Genomic DNA, 20,439 nt, shown 5'->3' with positions numbered 1-20,439 from the left:
GGTTTTTGGCATACGTGTCTGTGTGCGTGCATGTAGTTGCATTGACATGTTTGTCAGTGCTCATCAGTAAAAGCATGTGTATGCGACAGCAGGCAGCTGGTTCCAGTTGCAGAGACCAGATATGTCGCTTTACATCTTCCTCTAAGCCTCAAGTCCAAACTCTTTTGAAGATACGCCACTTTCCAGTTGCTTTGTGTGTGGTCATGGTTGTCTCGGTGCGTAGAGCACTTTCCTTCAGGTTCTATATTTAGCTGAGAGGTGGGTGACAGAGACAGGCTGGCTCCATTTCCTCAGGCTGCTGTAGATAACACCGGCAAGCCATAGGTCACACAAGGGGTGTGCGTGTGTTTTTAGCTGTGTGTCTATTTATGTGTGTGTAGATAAGAGGACAAGGGCACCCACAGTTAAGCTTGGAAGTGATATTAGAGAACCCATCCAGTCCGTTTTAGGGTGTTAATGGTGATGATGAGACCTGTGTGTGTGTGTGTCGTGCTACATAATTGTGTGTTTGTATGCTGCATGATGTTTCAGGCTTGTGACAATGACATCCTCTCTAGCCTTCAGGACCTCTGCTCTGCTCCCCAGGGTCAACCTCTCTATTCCAAAATGCAACAGAGAAATTGGTTTACTTTTAGTGGTTTTGCAGGTGAAAGTAAGGTATAGTGTTATGCTGTCACTGAAGGCTGTGATGTCAACATCTCTTCTTATGGCCTTTGATTGGAGCAAAGTATAGTTTTATCAAAGTGCTAAGTTTCACAGCACAAGTTGTATGAGTAAAATAATTTCAGGTTGAGGATATTTAATTATCGCTAAGCCTTACGGCTGTACCAGCTACTAACAGGCTATGCATATGAGAATGCCTTGGGTTGCCAACCAACAAGAAAAGGATGTTGGTTTTGCCCGAAGCCCAGTTGAGCTTGATTAACTGTCTACTGTCCGCTGTGTTCTTCACTCAACTCCGTGGCGAGTTCAACTCAGGTCCACTCCGGTCCTCTTCTTTTTAAACAACCGGTTGGTTTTATTGGAAAGACAGAATCTAACAAAACTAAATATCCTTGAGGGTGTATGAGGGTTATCATTCATTGTCCATCACGGTGAGACCGCCAGTCACACTACACTCTCTTCTTCATCTACTTTCCCTTTCCTGGTGTCTGCCCTCAGAGTACAGATGATATGTACTCTTGAGATAGGCAACCAGTCAAAAATGGCATTGACAACCCTTTGTGGCAACAAGATTCTCTCCCAATGTGTGTGGACCTGTCTTTGGGAAGTGTCATCTTTCAGTTACCGTACTTTTTACCTAATATAGCACAGTTATCAGTGTGACTCTGGCAGAGGGGTAGAGCGGGTCGTCCTTCAATCAGAGGATTGGCGTTCCTTGGGCAAGACACAAAAAACATAAATGCTTCTGAGGCTGTGCCTTGCATGGTAGCCCCTGCCATCAGTGTGTGAATGGGTGAATGCCATGGAGTATTCAAGTGCTTTGAAAGGTCGGAAGACTAGAAAAGCGCTACACAAGTACAAGTCCATATACCATTTACTTCCACAGAAGATAAATTATAAGCGTTGGTGAATGCTTACTAGTGTTGCCAGCAGCCATGTATGAGAGGCACTAAGTAATGGTGACTATTTTACACACAATATACATGCATGTGTTGTTGGAAAACAATAATCTGTTATCGTGTGAAAACAATTGTATGGATTTCCTATTTATTGCCCATGGTTTTATAATTTGATGTTAAACAATCATAGGTATATGTGGATATCCATGTATCAGGACATCTTCTTTTTGCCTGAGTATCACCCAGACCAAGGTCCTTTAAAACGTTATTAATGCCGTCCTCCTGACCAGACCATGCTGTGACTGCCCTATCCTGTGTGTACGACAGGTGTACCATGTCACTGAAAGGAGAGAGCATTCATTTTTTCTCTCCACAGCTCATCTCAATGGCCCCGGTGGCTCAGCCTGAAGGATGCCCTCAGCCTTCCAGAGGGAGCAGTCATTGTTCATTCACCACTGTGATGAACGATGCAGCGAGACTTAGGCAGCTCGCTTTGTGTGCGATGCGAGTCTGTATGTGTGTGTTGTCATTGTACTGTCTGCTGGAATAATAGCCGGAACCGAATGTCTTTGAGGATGAAAAGGAGGGAAGTTGTCAAGGTTTACTTCCAGGTCAAGTTCGAGAAAGTGCAGTCTTGTTTTTATCGTGATTGCAGTAATCATGTGGCTTTAATGCTTCCAATGTTAGTATACCGTATGAACATTTTGCCTTCATAAAAAATGTTGTCATGTTGCAGATTTAAAATTATATTATCAGTGATATATTCTATCCATAGTTATTTGGTAGGATAAATGGCATTCTTCACTGATCTGTGTGGTGTATCTAGATTCCAGCTCTCTTACTCCCTGTGGGGTAAAGGTCGTTGCCAGGAACGATGACTCCAAAATCTATTTCCCCCAGCTATGATTTTCTCCTTGACTGCCTCACGGTGATGGAGGCAGTTTGCTGTTTTTATGGATGGGTGGAAATGTGTCTCTCTCTTTTCCCTTATTCTCAGTTTCACATCTTGTCCTCTCATTCCCTCTGTCTCACTGTTGTCCTGATTCCCTCTCTTTCTCGTCCCAACTCTGCCTCCCTGCTGACATAACAGCATATTCCCTCCTGCACATTCACATTAGCATCAAAATGGTGGCATTACCAGCGTAGGAAATGGCATCACATTTGGTTTAACTGAAATAGCTTTTCTTTGGCATTTACATACCACTTACTCATTCACAAACCCATGCTGGTTTGCTCTTACTCGTACGTCACTGCAAGGTATTCTTCTGCTATAACTCATATATCCAGGTGTCTGTTTGCTTCATCAAGCAAATATCTGCTGCTTACCATACTGTATATCAGATGCAGTTTCTGTGCTTTGGTACAGAGATAAATTAAATAGGAGTGATGGCTTTGAAAAAGTTTTGAGACACAGAGACTGTCCATCCAATCTGTTTCAGGGCAGCATAGTGTGTTACGAGACTGTCCATTGTTCACAATCATCGATGATGTATCATCATTTCCCTCCTCTTCCTCCTCTCTCTGCCCAACAGGCTACTTCACTCAGATTTCCACATTGGCAGATGTGCAAGAGAATGTGATGGAGTATCTCCACGTGCTGAGTCGTCCCAAGGTGATCGACCGGGAGCATGACACAGTTTGGACTGAGGCCTACATCGACACCACTGTGAGTTGATACCATGTCTTACATGTTACTGGATTCCAGTTGCCACAGTCTTTACTTATCACACAAAGACACACTGGATTGTGGACCCAGAATGTTCTTTGATCGATTCAAAGATTTCAGTTTATTCTTCTAAGAAAGCGTAATCCATAATGCACACAAAAGTACATTAGCATCTTCAGGAACGATTTATAAAGGAGAATAGAAGGGATAAAATGCAAGCGGAGACCTGACACTGTGTTTTCCCTTCGTGCGTCTCAGACTGAATGTGTGAAAGTGTGAGTGAGCAGCAGATGGAACCATTAAGTCAGTGTGCCCGCTGTGTGTGTGTTTGGAAGTTGTGTAGCATGAGTAGAACACACTGTGGCACATTGGTGAGTTGGTATATGATCTCTCAACCTCATACCCAGGCCAGACACAGTTAATTTTCCTCTAATATTGCAGCAAGCTCATATACTCACGTGCATTGCTAAATTCCTTGTATATACTCTATAGTTCTGTGGCACAGACTTGATCATCCCTAAATGCCCCAAAGGATAACGCCTTTATATAATAAATAGGATCCTCTTCTCAACCTTAATATACACACAATATACTGGAGTTTTCATGCATGTACAATGCTTCTCTTTTGTTGGTATTTGTGCTTGGCCATAAAGAGTAAATAGTAGCCATTTGTCTTCTACTATTTTTTCGAATGGACTATGAGAGAGAGCTTCAAAAATGGAAGGAGACAAAGGCAAGTGCCCTCTAGCAGAAAAACGCACAAGCTATCAACACTGCATGAAAATGGATTCCTTCTCTCTGCGATCCTCTTCATATTCCTTTTACCTTTTTCTCTGCTTATTCCCTTCTCTTTGACCTCATTATCCCCATCCATTTATCACAGTCAAAGTACATTCACCCAACACTGATTCAACACGAACAGCTTAAGTGTTGTTTCCTCTGCTGTGACCCTCCCAGCCATAAAGCTCTTGACACAGTCACTGTTTTTAAAGTTGCAGTCAAAGTCAATTTCAGTGGATTTTACGCGCCCACAGATGCTGGCACTCCATTCAGTGGAAAATGCACTGAAAGGCATTCCAACACTTATCCACAAACTTATTGACCCTTTCTCTCCTCCCCTCCTCCTTAATCTGTTCTCTTTAGCTCCCCCAAGCACAAAAGGTAAAAAAAAAATCTGATTTGAGGTCATCGCTGTATTGTGCTGTGTTGAGGCCTGGTGTCTGTTCGTGTGCATTTCATGTGCATGTGCGTTTTGGTCTCTGATCTCTGCGAGATGACGGTATAATTTGGGTGAACTAACTACCATACTGACCCATGGCATTTTATTGTGTGTCAGTGTCGTATGTCGCTCCTCAACTTCCTGATTCAAACCATGCATTGTGGTTGTCAAATGTTCAGTTGACCGCTCTCCTCTGCACGTCTGATCAAGCACACGTCTGTGCACACGCTCACAATCATTCATCATTAGTGATGCTGTGTTGGCTGTGCTTTGCCAGTATCTCCGGGGCTGGCGGTGTGACCATATGTGTAAATGTGAGGCTATGTTTTTGCTCTTTTGTGACTTTGGTGTGAAAAACAAGATTGCCTGTGTTATTCGTCTTGGTAGAATTCCCCAGAAAAAGCTTTTTGTCATCTTTTGGGTGCAAATTCAATAGCCTATAATGACTTGTGGGATGATATGTTCTGCTGCCCTTTTCATTATTTTCAGTGTTTTATTTTTCAGTGTTTTGTGAATCATATGTGAGTTGAGATGAGCAGCTCTATAATCATAACAATGATGATGATGGTGGAACAGAAGAGTGCTGCACAGAGCAGTCCCATTGGACAGCTGGCAGGCCGTATGTCTGACATATTACTGTTAGTGTGATAGATCCAAGCTTATTGACATCGAAGCGGCTCAGCAAAAAACAGAAATAGATATCACATTGTCAGAGATGATCATTGGGATTAGGGAGGAATCTGCACTGCTTCTTTGCATATAATCATCCCAGCACAGCACTGGCCTAGGTGCTAAGCGCCCAATCGGAACAGTCCTCACACACACACCCTTATGGTGATAGTGTCTGATAAGAAGTTTCCAAAACTCCTGGGATTGGCTCAGTGTTAGGAAAATGATGTGCATCTGGTATTCATGTTCCTGGGCTGATGTGTATCATCTTTCCAGATGTACCATTCATCCTATCTTTTTCCTCTCCGCTCCATCCCTCTCAGTGTGACCCAATAATCTTCCTCGCCTCTCCCCTTTCTTCCTCTGTCTCCCTCTCCAGCTCTTCTCCCCCCACCTGTGCTCTCCCCTCTTCTCCTGTTCCCCTCTCTCTCCCTCGTCTCACCAGCTTCATCCATCATTCTCTGCCTCATTTGGCTTTGTTTCCCACTCTGTCGGATGAACTGACACAGGAGCACAGGGATGATGGGAGGGAGATGGGGTGAGAGGAGGAACATGGAGTGGAGGGGATATTGAAGGACAAGTGTAGGATGGGCAAGAGAGAGAATATGTAAGATATTTAAAGACAGTTGGAAGGATAACTTAAAGGATGTAAAGAAGGGTGCAAGGTTGAGAAGAGAGTTTTTGCACTGAAGTTCAAAGTACAAGATTGATACTTTTGGATTTGGATTGATACTAAAGGATGAAGCCAGACACATGAGAATGCTGTGAGCAGTTGATTATTGTTGCATGATGAATTGAAGTAGTAAGCTGTTCAAAATGTCTCCGACTAACAATTGACATGGTCAAATGTGATTGGTCAACTCTTGCCTTAAGTCGACTGAGTGTAGAATCATCTTTTTTTTCTTCTTTGCTCATTGATCCCCTGCTGTGAAAACTTTATGTATCTATAGAAAAATAGTAAAAACAACATAATTGGTCCAAATACATTTTACTATTGCTGAGCTGTTTCCTGTGTGTAGGATGTGTGTGTGTGTGTGTGTGTGTGTGTGTGTGTGTGTGTGTGTGTGTGTGTGTGTGTGTGTGTGTGTGTGTGTGTGTGTGTGTCTGTGTGTAGTTGCGGCGCTGTCCATGCGAGCGACGCGGAGCGGATATCGATAGAAAGAGAGACATGGTTTCTTATCCTGCTTGCATTTCGTGGTTATATATGAAACTTTCGTTCCTAATTTAATTTTCCCCATTGTATCAATTCCCAGACAGAATGGAAATAACAGAGAAGCAAAGGAAGTCAAATGAGAGAGAAACAAGCAAGACCTGCATGCCTCCACCAGCTGATTTGAGAGAATCTTTATCTTATTGAAAATATATCAAGTGCTTTGATAATAATACCTTCTTATGAGTGCTCTGGTTAATACATACATGAATAAATATATAACATGAAATATAAATAGTAATGTTGTATTTATGTATGAGGTTGTTTCATTACCAGATTTCCACGTCACTGCGAGTGTGAGATGTCAAATTGGGCTCTGTGTGATGGATCAAATTAAACTTCAACATTTCAAAGCAAAAGTGTTGATTGTGACTGAAGCGATTGAAAGCATAGATGTGCCATGTCCGTGCCATCTCTGCTCCCCTTTGGGTATATGTTCGTTCCCTCACAGGGACCTACAGGGAGCTTTGGCTCAAGGGCCTAAACACACCAACATTATTAAAGCCGGTCTCCAAGGAAACAAGGGTCACCTCGTCCACCAGGACACAATTTATCAAAGCAACCCAGATTACAAGGTGTCCTACGAGACAGCAAACAAAGGGCAGGGTGGGTGTATCTGAGCCCCTCTGAGGGGTGCAAGTGTGCGGGCATGTGTGGGTATTTGTGGCAGTGGGGAGCGAGTGTATAAGAACCCAGAGGGGCTCTTTTTCATTCTCTGACAGCAGGGAAAAGGACTTACATACCCAATTTGTTCTGACTGATACAGATAAAGCCACGGAGAAAATGATGATGCAGATTTGGTCTAAATGTGTGTTGAGTTCTGACCTTGCAGTAGAGGTTGCAGGTTATGTATTATATGTCAAATTCTAGATACAGAGCACTCCCTTTGGGACTTGGCGCACAGTCATGTTGGAGGACGAATTTTTAGAGTTCAAGGAAGTGTCTCTTTATTCTCCCGGGTTTGTATAATGAAGCACAGGTTTAAAGGTCTCTCCTCTTCTGGGTAGGGTAAGTGATGATCCTCTGTAGCTGTGCTGTTGGCTTTGAATCCTACAGATGTGGTTGCTTATGTTATCTGCTTAATTATAGTGTGCCTTTTTCCAGAGCAGCTGGGCAAGCCTGGTTTACACCAAATGCACAGATACTGAAAATAAAAGCATGTTAGGTTAGTGTTGAAGTACAATACAGTACACATTTGATCGGACTGCTAAACAACAGCTCATGGGGAAACACAACACGTGTCAGTCCATACGTTTGCCCACCGATGATATATGATCCAAAAGATCTGAACTTGGAGATAGATTTTGTATTTTTAGATTAGGCTCTGCTCGGTGCTGTCCTTTTATCGATCCCGTTCACCAGCAGCAAGGCTGTCCATCGCTGCAGAAGCTGTACTTACATGTGTTTTGTTCTTTCTTTGATGTTCAATCCTGCGTCGTGGATTGCTATTACTAGCTGTCTGAGCACAGGTCACTAATCCCCCTTTTCCCACTGTCTGAGGGAGACAGAATGCATGCGAGCAGTTTCCTGCCATTTCCTATTATTACTGGAGGTAAAAGGGGGGTGAGTGCTGGAGAACAGAGTGTCCAGGAAGTATGTTATGTTCAGTTATGGGCACTAGTTAAATAAGGTATTTCCCTGAGATAAATACTAATTCTAGATTTATAATACTAGATCTAATATTAAAGTCAGTCTAACCGACTCATGTTCTATTGATTGCTGCAGCAGAAAAGGATCAAATGCAACATGATTTATGTTTTTTGTTGTAATCACTAACTTAACACAACTGTGCATTGTGTCCTGGGATTCACATTGCACTTCATGGACCAATCACTTGTGGTGACTTAAACATAAACTGTGCAAGGGACTTAGGGATTTAGACAGTTTTGACATTTCTGAGTGGACAAGGTCAGACCACTTTTTGCCGAATGGGAAGCCTTCCTCCAGTATCTTTATAACAATGTCAAGCTTTCATCTCTAATAGATATCGTCATCAGATACAGAAAGCCGCTGATAAATATCATAATTATTCCAGCAGTCTTTAGGGAGGGAAGATCCCAGATCTACACTAGAAGCACTGCCTTTGGATAAGCTTATTCTGCAAAAGATCAAAGGGAAGCTGGTGATTGAACACATTTTAAGGCAAATAATAAACATGAATAAAACATGTCATGGAAGTTTTGTAGGTCCCTCAAGAAGATAATATGACTAGGTCTGCTGCAGAGTTCCAATCAGGTTCACTACTGAAGGAGCGAGAGTAAAGCAGCTTGAGATAATCACTTACTGAGTGTGACAATATTCATACAATGTGCGTGATACTATGCGATGTGTTGTGTAGTTACTTTTCTTTTGTGACTATAAAGATAATGTTTCATCATTAGCTTCCCTCTTCTCCCCTCCCACCCCCTCTCTTTCTCTTTCTTACCCTCTCAATCGCTATCTTTCACTTTTCTTCCTCATGACTCAGTTGGATGACGGTAAAGGTCCGATTCTGATGACCACAGTGGCAATGCCAGTGTTCAGTACCAAGAATGAAACTGTAAGTGCACATTAAATGCTTTACTACCAATAGCACATGCACTGTCACTACCATTATGTTTGCCCAATTTGTTTTCTCCAACAAGCAGTTTAGCTTAATTGAAAACTATGCAATTACATATTGCATAACTCACAGGGAATTAGGCGTGAAACAATGGTTAATTGTTTGTCTTTGATGGAAACTAATTTATGTTTGATTAGTCTGTAAATTAGGATACAGCAGAGCATCACTAATTAAATATATACTATAGATTTATGTCATGGACAGTGGCTCTGTAAGATACTGTGTTGTTTAATAACCTTTCAAATGCAATTAAACAATATTCATAATGTGTGTGCTTCCAGAGAAACCGTGGCATTCTGCTAGGGGTTGTTGGGACAGATGTACCTGTCTCTGAGGTGCTCAAGACCATCCCCAAATATAAGGTACTGCTCCCAACGTCACCTAGTTACATTCCTGCAAATGATTCTAGACCTCAATGGATATAGGAGATACACCTCTATGGCATCACACCTTTTATATTCTTTTTTTTTTTTTTACCAAATGATTGGGCCAATGAGTCAGTAAAAAACTAAGGCAAGTTACTTTAGAGGATTTTTATTCTTCAAAACACGTACACCGGTCCAGCTCCTCCACCAGTGCAGTAATCAAATGACAAATCCATTAGCAGATAAATCAAAGGTTTTGTATAGGTTTTGAGCTCCTTCCTAAAGTCCAATAATGACAGGAAAAGTGTACACTATGTACACCAATGCATTATGATGGTGTCCCCCGCCACATCCCCTGTGCAGATTCTTTTTACTTTCGGATCTGAAGCTTGGTTGGGGGTACAATTTTGACATTTGAAAGCGTGTTATTTGTACAGGCGTAGATTAATTACACCACCCTCCTTGCATTATGCAGTTCTGTGAGTTTCACCACAAAGACAAATATTCTGCTATTAAAAAATTACAAAGAGCTTGATTAGCACAGACTTACAATTTAGTATGGATTGTCATGCATCCATTCGGTGTGTGTGTGTGTATCCTTCCTAGCTGGGTATTCACGGCTACGCCTTTGCAATCACCAACAACGGCTACATCCTCACCCATCCAGATCTACGGCCACTTGTGAGTATTACCTCCAGCACCATTCAGATGCCTATAACGAGTTAACTGAGTACAAACCTCATTATTATAACAATCCCTTTTAGGGCGCAGAGATTGAAGTTCAAATATATTAATTTATTTTGTACAAGGGACTGAGGAATACTAACTCTTAAGTTCATGGCAAGTCAATTACTGATTTTATATTGCGATGACGATTGACATTGAAAATGAGTGCGTAGTTTTGTGGCTACACCATGTGCCGTGCAGTTTGTGTGTATTGGCTGCGTTGTGGTATGTAGATGAGGAGAGTGTGTTCCAGGCCTCCGCTGCGCTGTGAATAGACAGAGATACAGCTTCTGAATGGCTGTGATTAACTCTATTGTACTCACTCACTCCTCTCACAGGAGGATGAGGGGAGAGAGTGCAGAGAGGGAGGGGAGGGAGATTGACGAGCGCAAGGAACCTGCTTAACGTGAGAATAGGTGCAGGGTGATATGGAGGGATGTGAGAAGAAGAGAAGCCAGACAGATGGTTTAATTGCAGTCTAATTAAAGATGTTAATAAACAGCGTTTAACATCTAATGAGGGGTGGGAGTCTGTCCTGACTGACAGATGAATGAAGAGGGGGACAAACACAGAAGTACACACATATAGTAAGCAATAATAAACCTAATAGTCTGGCCTTCAATGTCTATTTAATGTCCATTTCAAACAGGGTCAGTCAGGTCGTCAGAGAGGGAGAGTAGATGGCCGTTGTATTTGGTTTACTGTTAGATATCTAAATGCTAAAACACATACGATAAGTTTGGTCATTCCTCTTTAGGAAATCTAAATTTGACTTAATATGAAGAAGAAAAGTTATCATTGCAGGTGCTGTGCTTAAATAATCAGTTGATGAAAGGAATAGTTTGACATGTCAGGTAATACACTTAGTGTAATGATTTGTCAAGAGTTAGAGGAGAAGATCCCATTTGTCTGTTAAGTATGAAGCTACCACCAAGAGTCAATTAATTTTGCGTAGCTACAGTATTGAACAAAAAATTAATTAACTCCCTTAAAACTACAACTTGTTGTTTATGTGCTTTCAATGTGCTGATAGGTGGACTATTTCCTCCTGCTTACAATCTTTGTGCTTAGCTAAACTAACTGTCCTGTCTCATGTCCTGAAAGAAAATACATTATTTATACATGATTGTTTATCATTTATTTGCTGCTTTCAGCTTCTCAAATTATGCTTTTATCTTCTTTATCTTTTTGTAATTCTTCTGGGTTTTGAACAAAACAAAAAATTAAAGAATGTTACATTGAGCTCTTGGAAATTGTGATTTTAATGACAAATATAATACGTAATACAAAATAGATGAATTGACGGTAAAAAAAAATGAGTTGCATTAGTTGCAGCCCTAGTATGGTGCAGTATCCTTCAGTAGCTGTCTGTGCATGCATACGTGTTCACATGGGCCTGTGCGTGCAGTATGGAGATGGCAAGAAGCGAAGGAAGCCAAACTACAGCAGTGTGGATCTGTCTGAGGTGGAATGGGAAGATAAGGATGACACGGTGAGACACTTGTAAAGCTGCACTAAACATCATCAGTACCTCTCTCAATGCAAATCTGATGTTTAAGATGTGGTATGTACTTTGTGCCGCTAGCTGAGAAATGCCATGGTCAACAGGAAGACAGGGACCTTCTCCATGGAGGTGAAGAAGAGTGTTGACAAAGGGGTGAGGAATCCATAAATCCACAAACACACAAAAAGAAGCACTTTCCTGATGGTCCCAAAGGGTGTGCTGGTGAAAAATACTCAGCAGGGAGAATCCACTCTGCCAGGGGGTTGTCACACTTGGCACAGTGATGTACAGGATTGACTTAAGGATTTTGTTTCCAATTTTGTTTGCTCTGCACCATGGGTGTGTGTCTGTCTGTGAGTGTGAGCCCGTTATCTCCACCAAGCACATGCTGCTGAGTACGGGAGAGACAGCGGCCCAATGATTCTCTTTTACTACTTTCCTATCAGAGAGAGGGAGAGAGGGAGAGAGAGAGAGAGAGAGAGAGAGAGAGAGAGAGAGAGAGAGAGAGAGAGAGAGAGAGAGAGAGAGAGATTCAGGTGTGTGTGCGCTCGCACACTTTGCATTTTCAAAGTTTAGTAAAGAGCATTATACATTAGACTGATTATTAAGCATTCAATATGTTAATACACACACGCACACACTCAAATGTACACAGATGCATATTCACAATCCTTATCTTAAACACACATCCACGTAGCGATGTAGCAGGTCATGTGACAACCACATAATGTATTCCCTGCACCACTAGATGGAGCCAGACTGCAGGAAATCAAATCAGATAACTGCCATGACACTGCCCATACTGTTTACTGCAGCGTACAATAAAATGTATGCATCTCTTTTATTTCAGAAACGTGTATTAGTGTTGCATAATGATTACTACTACACAGACATCAAGGGGACTCCTTTCAGGTAAGAAAACTGGAGAGAGGTGAGCTCTGTGAACGGTGAACGAAGTTTAGAACAACTAATGAATGCGTATTCAATGTTTCTTTGCACAAAATAGAACTGGTGAGTTGTCATTTGAGAAATATTTTTTGTCATTTGTTTTTAGTCTAGGGGTAGCTCTTTCCAGAGGCCATGGAAAGTATTTTTTCAGAGGGAATGTCACAGTGGAGGAAGGTAGGAAATCCTCCCTTTTTACCTCTGCTTTACTCACTTTTACTCATTTGTTTCCAGTATTGTATTTGTGTATTATGCTTCATTATGCTCTCTCCCTCTCTTTCATTCATAATCTTTGTGTCTGTATTTCACACTCAGAGAACACTCCTTTTCTGTGCTACAGTGGTGGAAGTTTTCAGACACTTTACTTTATTATCAACATACTGTACTTGTTAGAGCCATTAATACAGTGGAAAAGAGAAATATGTATTTGATATGATTTACATTTCATATTTTTTATTTTCTATAGGTAAGCAGCTTTATAATTGTATCACAGACAGCATAATTTGAGCCAATAATGACTGCAGTCAGCTCTGGCTTCTGATTGCTGATTGTTAGTTAATTTAATTAAAGCTATAAAGCCTTTCGAGGATCAGTTTATTTGGCATTCTTATAGAGCTTCATTTTTAGTTACAGATTAAAATAAAAAAAACCTATACTGAGGAGTTTTAGGAGTTGAATCCCTCAACTCAAGCATCAACTATGCACTTACTAATGCTTAAGTGGGCATTTTCACAAAATGGATGGAGCCACTTTAACATTACGAAAGTATTACAAGTGAAAGTACTACAGAATGACCCCTTTCAGATCTTTATATTATTATATTATAGGATTGGTATTACTGATGGATTAACATCTAAGAAGTGTTTTAACAAGTTGAGGTAGAATTAGCTTTAACTACTTTATGTACTATTGGGTAGTTTAATTAGCAGAAATGCTTCATATTTTATAAGCTATTAATATGATTGTAATCTTCAGAGTAACTGTAGTTTAGAATTACTGTAAATACATAAAGGTAACATGTACAATAGACATACATGTGTTATTTTAAGAACACACACACACATTCAATATTAATGTAGTGATAATTAACTTGAAAGCCACAATTGGAGAGGAAGTTAAATATTTATGTAATGGCTCCTTAGGTGTGTCCATGTCTTCACAGAGCATATGTGCGCCCTGGCCTACGTGTGCCGCAGTGTGTTTGTGTGTCTATTTTCATCTCCAGCCTCATGTATGTTAATATTCATGCCGAGTGTGTCTGTGTCTATGTAGGTGTGTTTCTCTAAACATGTCCATCATGCAGAACGGTCTGAGCATGACTTGGCTCTTCCTGATCTAATCAGACCTATCACATCCATTCAAAAAACACATTTATCAACCCTGGTGTGTGCATTTAAGGTGTTTATGTCGACCCCTGTATTGAGTGCATTTGCTTCTTAAGATATATATATATATATATATATATATATATATATATATATATATATATATATATATATATATATATATATATATATATATAAGATATGAGATATAGTTCTTATTTTGTCCTAGGACTTCATGACTTGGAGCATCCTGATGTACAGCTGGCAGATGAATGGTGAGAGTTGGTGGGCGATGCTGTATGTTTCTGTTCTGACAATATAATCCACATCCCTTTTTCAAGGCACACTGTGATTGGACTATATCCTAAACATATTATGTACTTTTAAAATCAAAAAGATCTACAATCTAACTGCAATATAATAGTTATATAAAAGCTTTGTAATCTGCAGGACTGAGTTGATGGTTTGTGTCACTTGATGATTTGTGGTCACCAGAATTGGGAACCAACATCTAAATAGATTACTGTAAATGCTTTTCAAACTAATGCATGCAAATGGGAAAACCTTCTTTCTTTATACTTCACATTTTATTCATCATAGATGCCCTGTAATACAAAAGTAACTGAAAGCAACTCTATGTCCATCTACATCTAAAGGCTCAGATTTCAAATAGCTGTTGCCAATTATGTCTGTGTTGCACGTTATCATTGTCCATTCTTGTTTTATTGCAGGACGTACTGCAACACAGACGAGCACCCAGAGCACCGCTACTTGTCCCAGATAGAGGCAATCAAAATCTACCTCAGTGGTCACGAACCCCACCTGCAATGTTAGTAAAACTCTTCTACAAATCCTCCATTTCTCTTTCTGCTCGTATGATTTCAAATAGTTAATGTGTTGTGGCTGGTTGGTGAATACATATCTATATATTTATTTTGTCAGGTGACAAGGAGCTGATTCAGGAGGTGCTCTTTGACGCGGTGGTGACTGCCCCTTTGGAGGCCTACTGGACAAGCCTCGTGCTCAATAAGTCTGAGTGTGTGACCCACTCTACTCTTTCTTTTCCATTTTCTTATCTAAAACAGAAAAGGCTTCTGCATAAACTCAACACCAACTGAATCCTGTCGTCAAAGACCAATTTCACTCTCTGAAATGGCAATGCTACAAACATTTGCGGAAATTAAATTTTAATTATAATGATAATAATATTTGACCTTTACAAAAAAACTAAAATCTCAACTCAAGCTCTTGTAAACGCCTCTTTTCTGTTTTATTGATGCTGATAGCAAATTATGATTGTGCACAAATGCAGGTTATGTATTTCATTTTTCTACACAGGAACTCTGATAAAGGGGTGGAGATTGCCTACTTGGGCACAAGAACAGGGCTGTCCAGAATTAACCTGTTTGTGGTGCCTGACGAGCTTACAAACCAGTAAGTATGCTGAGTGTATGTATGCATTCAGTCTTTATATATGTATGCACATGTATAAGCTTCGCAGTGCAAGTATTGATTGTCTCTTTCTTTAAGATTACAATCAGTAGATATGTCGTGCTTTGTGTCTGTATCTTCTTCAACTCTGTTTCCTATCTGCTTCAAGAGACTTTCTGACAGCTGAAGACAAAGAGGGGGTGTTTAACGCCGATCACTTTCCCCTGTGGTACAAGAGAGCCGCAGAACAAGTTCCTGGTACCTTTGTCTACTCTCTACCTTTCAACTCAGGTTAGTTAGTTAGTTAGTTGTACATTTCAAATTTCAAAAAATGATGAATCAATTCTCCCCACAAAGTGAATTCTTTTTGGGCTATGTCAGTTATTACTTTTAAATGTACCATTCCAAGGGCGCTATAATAAAACTGATGTCACTATGAGACTGGCACCACCATAATAGACACACTCACATCTGCTCATATGCACAATTATAATGTCATACTCACATGATTCAATAAGAGCTTTTTCAAATTTCCTTCATCCCCTCGTTTCCTCTTTCACCCATATTTGGTCGCTTTCTCTCCCCATGCATCTCTACCTCCCCTTCCTCTCTTATTAATTCTGGGCTGTGTTCTTGTGGACAGGACTGATTGCTGTGGGTTGAAATAAGATACGTTAGGAGGAGGTTCAACCCTTTCCATTGTGACTTGGCCAGAACACACTTATCGACACACACTTACAAAAGAATACATGTACACACACACACACACACACACAGACAAGCACCTCACGCAGTTGCAGTTTAACTATGTCTCCACAAAATGGTTTCTCTTCGGAAGGGAGAATGTGTTCTCATCTGTCCTCAACCTCAGGCTTTCCATTAGTGCCAGCTAATACAAGTGATCTGAAAGCCTCTTATTTACTTGCCGGACTTGCCTTGGATGCACTCTTCCTCTCAGGACTGGGGCAGTTAGCTGTAGCCATGAAATAGTACTCTGTGGTATTTATGTTCTGTTTTTCTCTCTTTAATCACCCTGTGGTCAGTTCAGAACTAATGTGGAATTATGATATGTGATGTGAACTCTGTTTGTGTGCCTGTGCGTGTTGTGCTTATATGTGCTTTTATGTGTGTGGCTTAGGATCAGAAAACAAAAGTGTTGTATTGGCCAGCACCGCCATTCAGCTTCTGGATGAGAGGAAATCACCCATAGCTGCGGGTAAGTGAGGACTCAAGTGGCTCTTTTTCTCTCACACACACACACTTCTACATTGACAGAGGCTGCAATATACTCTTCTTACACTGCTCTGTAGGCTTTGTTTTCCTGGTCTACAGTTGTCTAACCCTACTTCTTTCCCTCTGTTTGAGTTGAAACACTCACTGCCTACATTTACTGACTGTACTGCTTTCTTTGTCCATGCGCTTGCCGCTGCATGAACGTATGCTCAGAAGAAGGCGAGAGTGCAACATGACACAGATGTTTGAATCGAAGAGTATTTAGGATTCCATATATTAATAGAGGGCAGTTTCATAAACGTCTTTTGTGCATTCGTTGTTTTTCCCCTTTGCTTATTAAAGGCAGATTGTGGCCTAGAGGATTTCATTGTGGCCTGCCTCATCTCACGTCCTGGTGACTCAGAAGCCCCACCTTGTCACGCCCATAGAATGCAACTGTGTGCAATCAGCAAGTTGATGGTATGAAGAGCAGCCCTTGTTCTGTTTGCCATCAACTTGGTTACAGAGGAAAGAAACTGCAGATCAAATGGAAGAAAGGAGACATTTGGAGATTGATGAAAACAGTAATTGGGGTATTATTTTTAGGAAAGTTGTGACATCATTCATTACCTAGCTCTCCCCCGAAGGCGCAAGATGACGTCCAGTCATCTTTTTGCGTTTTACCGAATGTAACAGGGTTGTACAATATTGTAACCCGTATAAGCAGAGGCAGAGCCTTCAAGTGGACTCAATGGGTAAGATTCTCCTTCAATCACAATCACACATTCGTCCACTGGAGATTTGCATAAGCGTAGCCGGCCAATCAGGACATGCCTAGCTGATACCATGCGGACCCACAGTATTTAAGGCAGCACACAATGCTATCTTCCATCCTGCTCACTCTTCAGTGAATTGCGGAGAAGCTTCAGGAACCCAGTGGTCGAGGAATTTCCTCATGCAAAGGTCTGGAACATCACAATAATGTCTAACTTGCCCTATGATTTAGTCCCATATATATTAAAGTAGCCTAGCAGTTGTATTTACGTCTGTATAAAGTCAACTACTGACTGTCAAATCAAATAAAGAAAGTTCAACTGAATAATATCTCAACAAAATTGTATTATTTATGAATTATAAATAAATCATACTAATAATATGACTCTTAAAATACAGTACTTCATTTTAGAAAAATGTATTGAACTGAATTGTCGTGAAGTGATGTCAACTAAATAAGCCCTGATATTATGTTCTTCTCGCCTAAAAAGATACATTTGTGTGCAGGGACTTTATCTGCGGTTATTGAAACACTTGTTTCAGTTCAATTCTCCTCTCTGTGTACAGCATCGTTGGACAGGGAATTAATCTATTAGGACTCTGATCATATTGGGCTGTTAGGTTTATTTCTCTGTGTCTTCATCTCAGTATTAAATTGGTGCTCAAAATATTTGTGCTTTGTCTCGTAGTGGCGCTTCACATTGCCTCTTTTTATAAACGCCACGGTCTCTGAACATAAGAGACATACTGGCTTTGAACTGTCCATGGGAAGAATGAACAAACAAGACTATGTCCATTCTTGGTTAATGGCTCTGGTCTCGCTGTCCACTTTTCTCTTTTTGGAGAACGCCATGTGAAATATCTTCTCTGACTCATGTACTTCTCTGACTGTTGGGTCTCTCTGTGTGGAGTTGTGTATTTGTCAGAATACAGAATGTTTGACTGGCCGAGTAGCATCATGTGAGATGGTTTACAACGCATTCAATTGGTCGGTGTGTTTCCTGGGGTCGAGTGGCGTAAAGGCTTGAAAAGCTTCGCCGGTTGAAATAGAAGTGCGCTGTCAAAATGTAACAATTCACAATTATCTATCAGTTGTAAGTCCAGGTCCGGATACAACGGCATAGGGGTGCGGACCCGAACCGCAGTCCGCCTATTAGTGACACCTGGGCTAGAGGTTAGTTGCCGCAGCCCACCTACAGCAGAGAAATAGGGGGCCCTTGCCAAACCAGGTAGTACGCATCTGAACTGGGTAAAGCTGTGCTGAAGTAAACCCCAGATGCTCCCTTCTCCTCACGGTTGCGTTGTTATGCTTTGTCTCAGCTTTCCTAAGGGTGAGCAAGCAGCAGCTCGGCAGCTGAGGTAGGATTTTGACTTTATCATATAAAGCGCTGAGTGACCAATGAAATTGATCAGAAGAGCACTTCAGTGGTGATGGGAGCTCGCAGAAGTGCCACACATGGCGAAAATGTACTGCTCTCTGCGTGATCTGCACCAAGGCACTCAAAGCAAGCATTGTGAACATCCATCCCAGGGATAAAGCTGGGACATGACAGGCATTAACAAGATTCTTGAAGTGGAGACTCCATCTGTTGAAATGAACAGTCAGTGGGCAAATCACCATCCGCTGAAGAGAAAAAAGATTGTCGACAGAGGTGTGTGCTGCCTTATTAACTGTGACCTGATCGGCAGTTATTCGGTTCGGCACATCCTGACTGGCCGGCTACACTTGTGTGTTTCAGTGGTCAAATACGTGTTCGTAATTGGAGGAGAATATTACCCGTAGAGTGGAGTAGAAGGCAGAGCCTGTGTGAGTTATAACTAATGCAATACTTTCACTGCTTTTCAGGCGGATGAAAAGTTGGAAAATATTTTATAAGTAATAAGTAAGTAAGTATTTAATATAAAGAAAGTTGTTTGCAAACTCAACACAATTATACTTGAAGTAAGGTGACTCCAATGTTCTTCATTGATAGCTTCAGCAACCCAGTAAAAATATATTGAATGTGGGAGTTGCTCCGTTAAAATACAAAGTACAGTATGTGAAGCCTTGAAATACTTTCCACAGCCCAACATCTGTGCCAAGTAACAATATGGAGCACATCTTTTGCCTTATATAAAAGCTTCTTTTCATAATTATCTATTCAAATTCTCCTGTCAACAGATGAGGTGAGGGCCAGTAGGGTAATCACATAAAATATCTGGTCAGAGGAAGGAAAAACTGAAAAAAGTGGAAAATCTTTTGGAAATGCAGCGATAAAATAAGAGAAGAAATAAAAGGGCAGAGAAAAAGAATTAGTTCATGGTGCCTGAATGCGTTGACATAAAAGCAGTGCATTGTGGGTAGTCTTGGCCTGGGGGAAACCACTGGAGCAGAAGGACAGAGATGGGAGAGTCTGTGCGGTGCCACAACGCACACACACACACACACACACACACACACACACACACACACACACACACACACACACACACACACACAAACACACATCAGATTTCTAGCAGAGCGATACGCATTCAGCCCACAGTTTACACCAGCCTACGGTATTATTCAACACTGACTTGATCTCTGTTGTTTTTAGATAATATATTGCATTCTCTAAAATGCTATTTAGCAGCAATTCAAAATGACTAATCAGGAACAAGTTTTCATGATAATCCTATTTTTACAATGGGTGCTGATGTACAGTAATACCGATAATGCTCGTCAGATCGGGGGATGTCTGCACGGCTTATTTTATATAAGAGAGTCTGGTGGGAGGAGAGATGTAGGCTGGGAATGCAAATTTAGCGTGGGCCGGTTAGGGCCAGTTTTCACTGCCCTGTGCTCCACTGAGCTGTGGACTTGTGAATACGCTATACACTAACTGAAAAGGACAGGCTGATGACATCACACGCCACTGGCCCTGCAGACATCACTTGAGTCACAATGTTACCGTGTTCGTACAGACGCGTGTGTGTATTCCAGTGTGTGTGTGTGTGTGTGTGTGTGTGTGTGTGTGTGTTTGTGTGTGCAGCCGTGTGTGTGTGTGTGTGTGTGTGTGTGTGTGTGTGTGTGTGTGTGTGTGTGTGTGTGTGTGTGTGTCAGTGTTTGCGGTCACATCCTGAGCCACGTGCAGCGAGTCTGCTGCCGTAATATACAAAGCCACAAAGCCACAAAACTCAGGTCAGGCGTTAAGACCAAAGCCATCTGTGTACATTCATGTGCCTCTACACACTGAGTACGCTGTAA

The 20,439-nt window shown here is 41.2% G+C and overlaps 1 protein-coding gene across 1 annotated transcript in view; it reads left to right on the top strand.

The window, feature by feature from the left end:
• The window catches only part of cacna2d3a (calcium channel, voltage-dependent, alpha 2/delta subunit 3a), a gene marked incomplete at both ends in the record, with an annotated part of 108,392 nt that overhangs the window by 62,792 nt on the left and 25,161 nt on the right, over nt 1-20,439 (top strand). The window contains 15 exons of the mRNA XM_079225797.1: nt 3,095-3,228; nt 4,372-4,389; nt 8,794-8,865; nt 9,210-9,290; nt 9,900-9,974; nt 11,428-11,511; nt 11,605-11,676; nt 12,374-12,435; nt 12,578-12,645; nt 14,023-14,068; nt 14,525-14,622; nt 14,736-14,829; nt 15,132-15,227; nt 15,394-15,515; nt 16,363-16,440. Coding sequence (XP_079081923.1) covers nt 3,095-3,228; nt 4,372-4,389; nt 8,794-8,865; nt 9,210-9,290; nt 9,900-9,974; nt 11,428-11,511; nt 11,605-11,676; nt 12,374-12,435; nt 12,578-12,645; nt 14,023-14,068; nt 14,525-14,622; nt 14,736-14,829; nt 15,132-15,227; nt 15,394-15,515; nt 16,363-16,440 — 1,200 coding nt within the window. The remainder of the gene's footprint in view (nt 1-3,094; nt 3,229-4,371; nt 4,390-8,793; nt 8,866-9,209; nt 9,291-9,899; nt 9,975-11,427; nt 11,512-11,604; nt 11,677-12,373; nt 12,436-12,577; nt 12,646-14,022; nt 14,069-14,524; nt 14,623-14,735; nt 14,830-15,131; nt 15,228-15,393; nt 15,516-16,362; nt 16,441-20,439) is intronic.

This window comes from Taurulus bubalis (genome assembly GCF_910589615.1).
Source record: "Taurulus bubalis genome assembly, chromosome: 11".
Classification (NCBI taxonomy): Eukaryota; Metazoa; Chordata; class Actinopteri; order Perciformes; family Cottidae; genus Taurulus; species Taurulus bubalis.
Note: the sequence above shows the minus strand (reverse complement) of the source record. Positions and strands in the feature narration are given on the sequence as shown.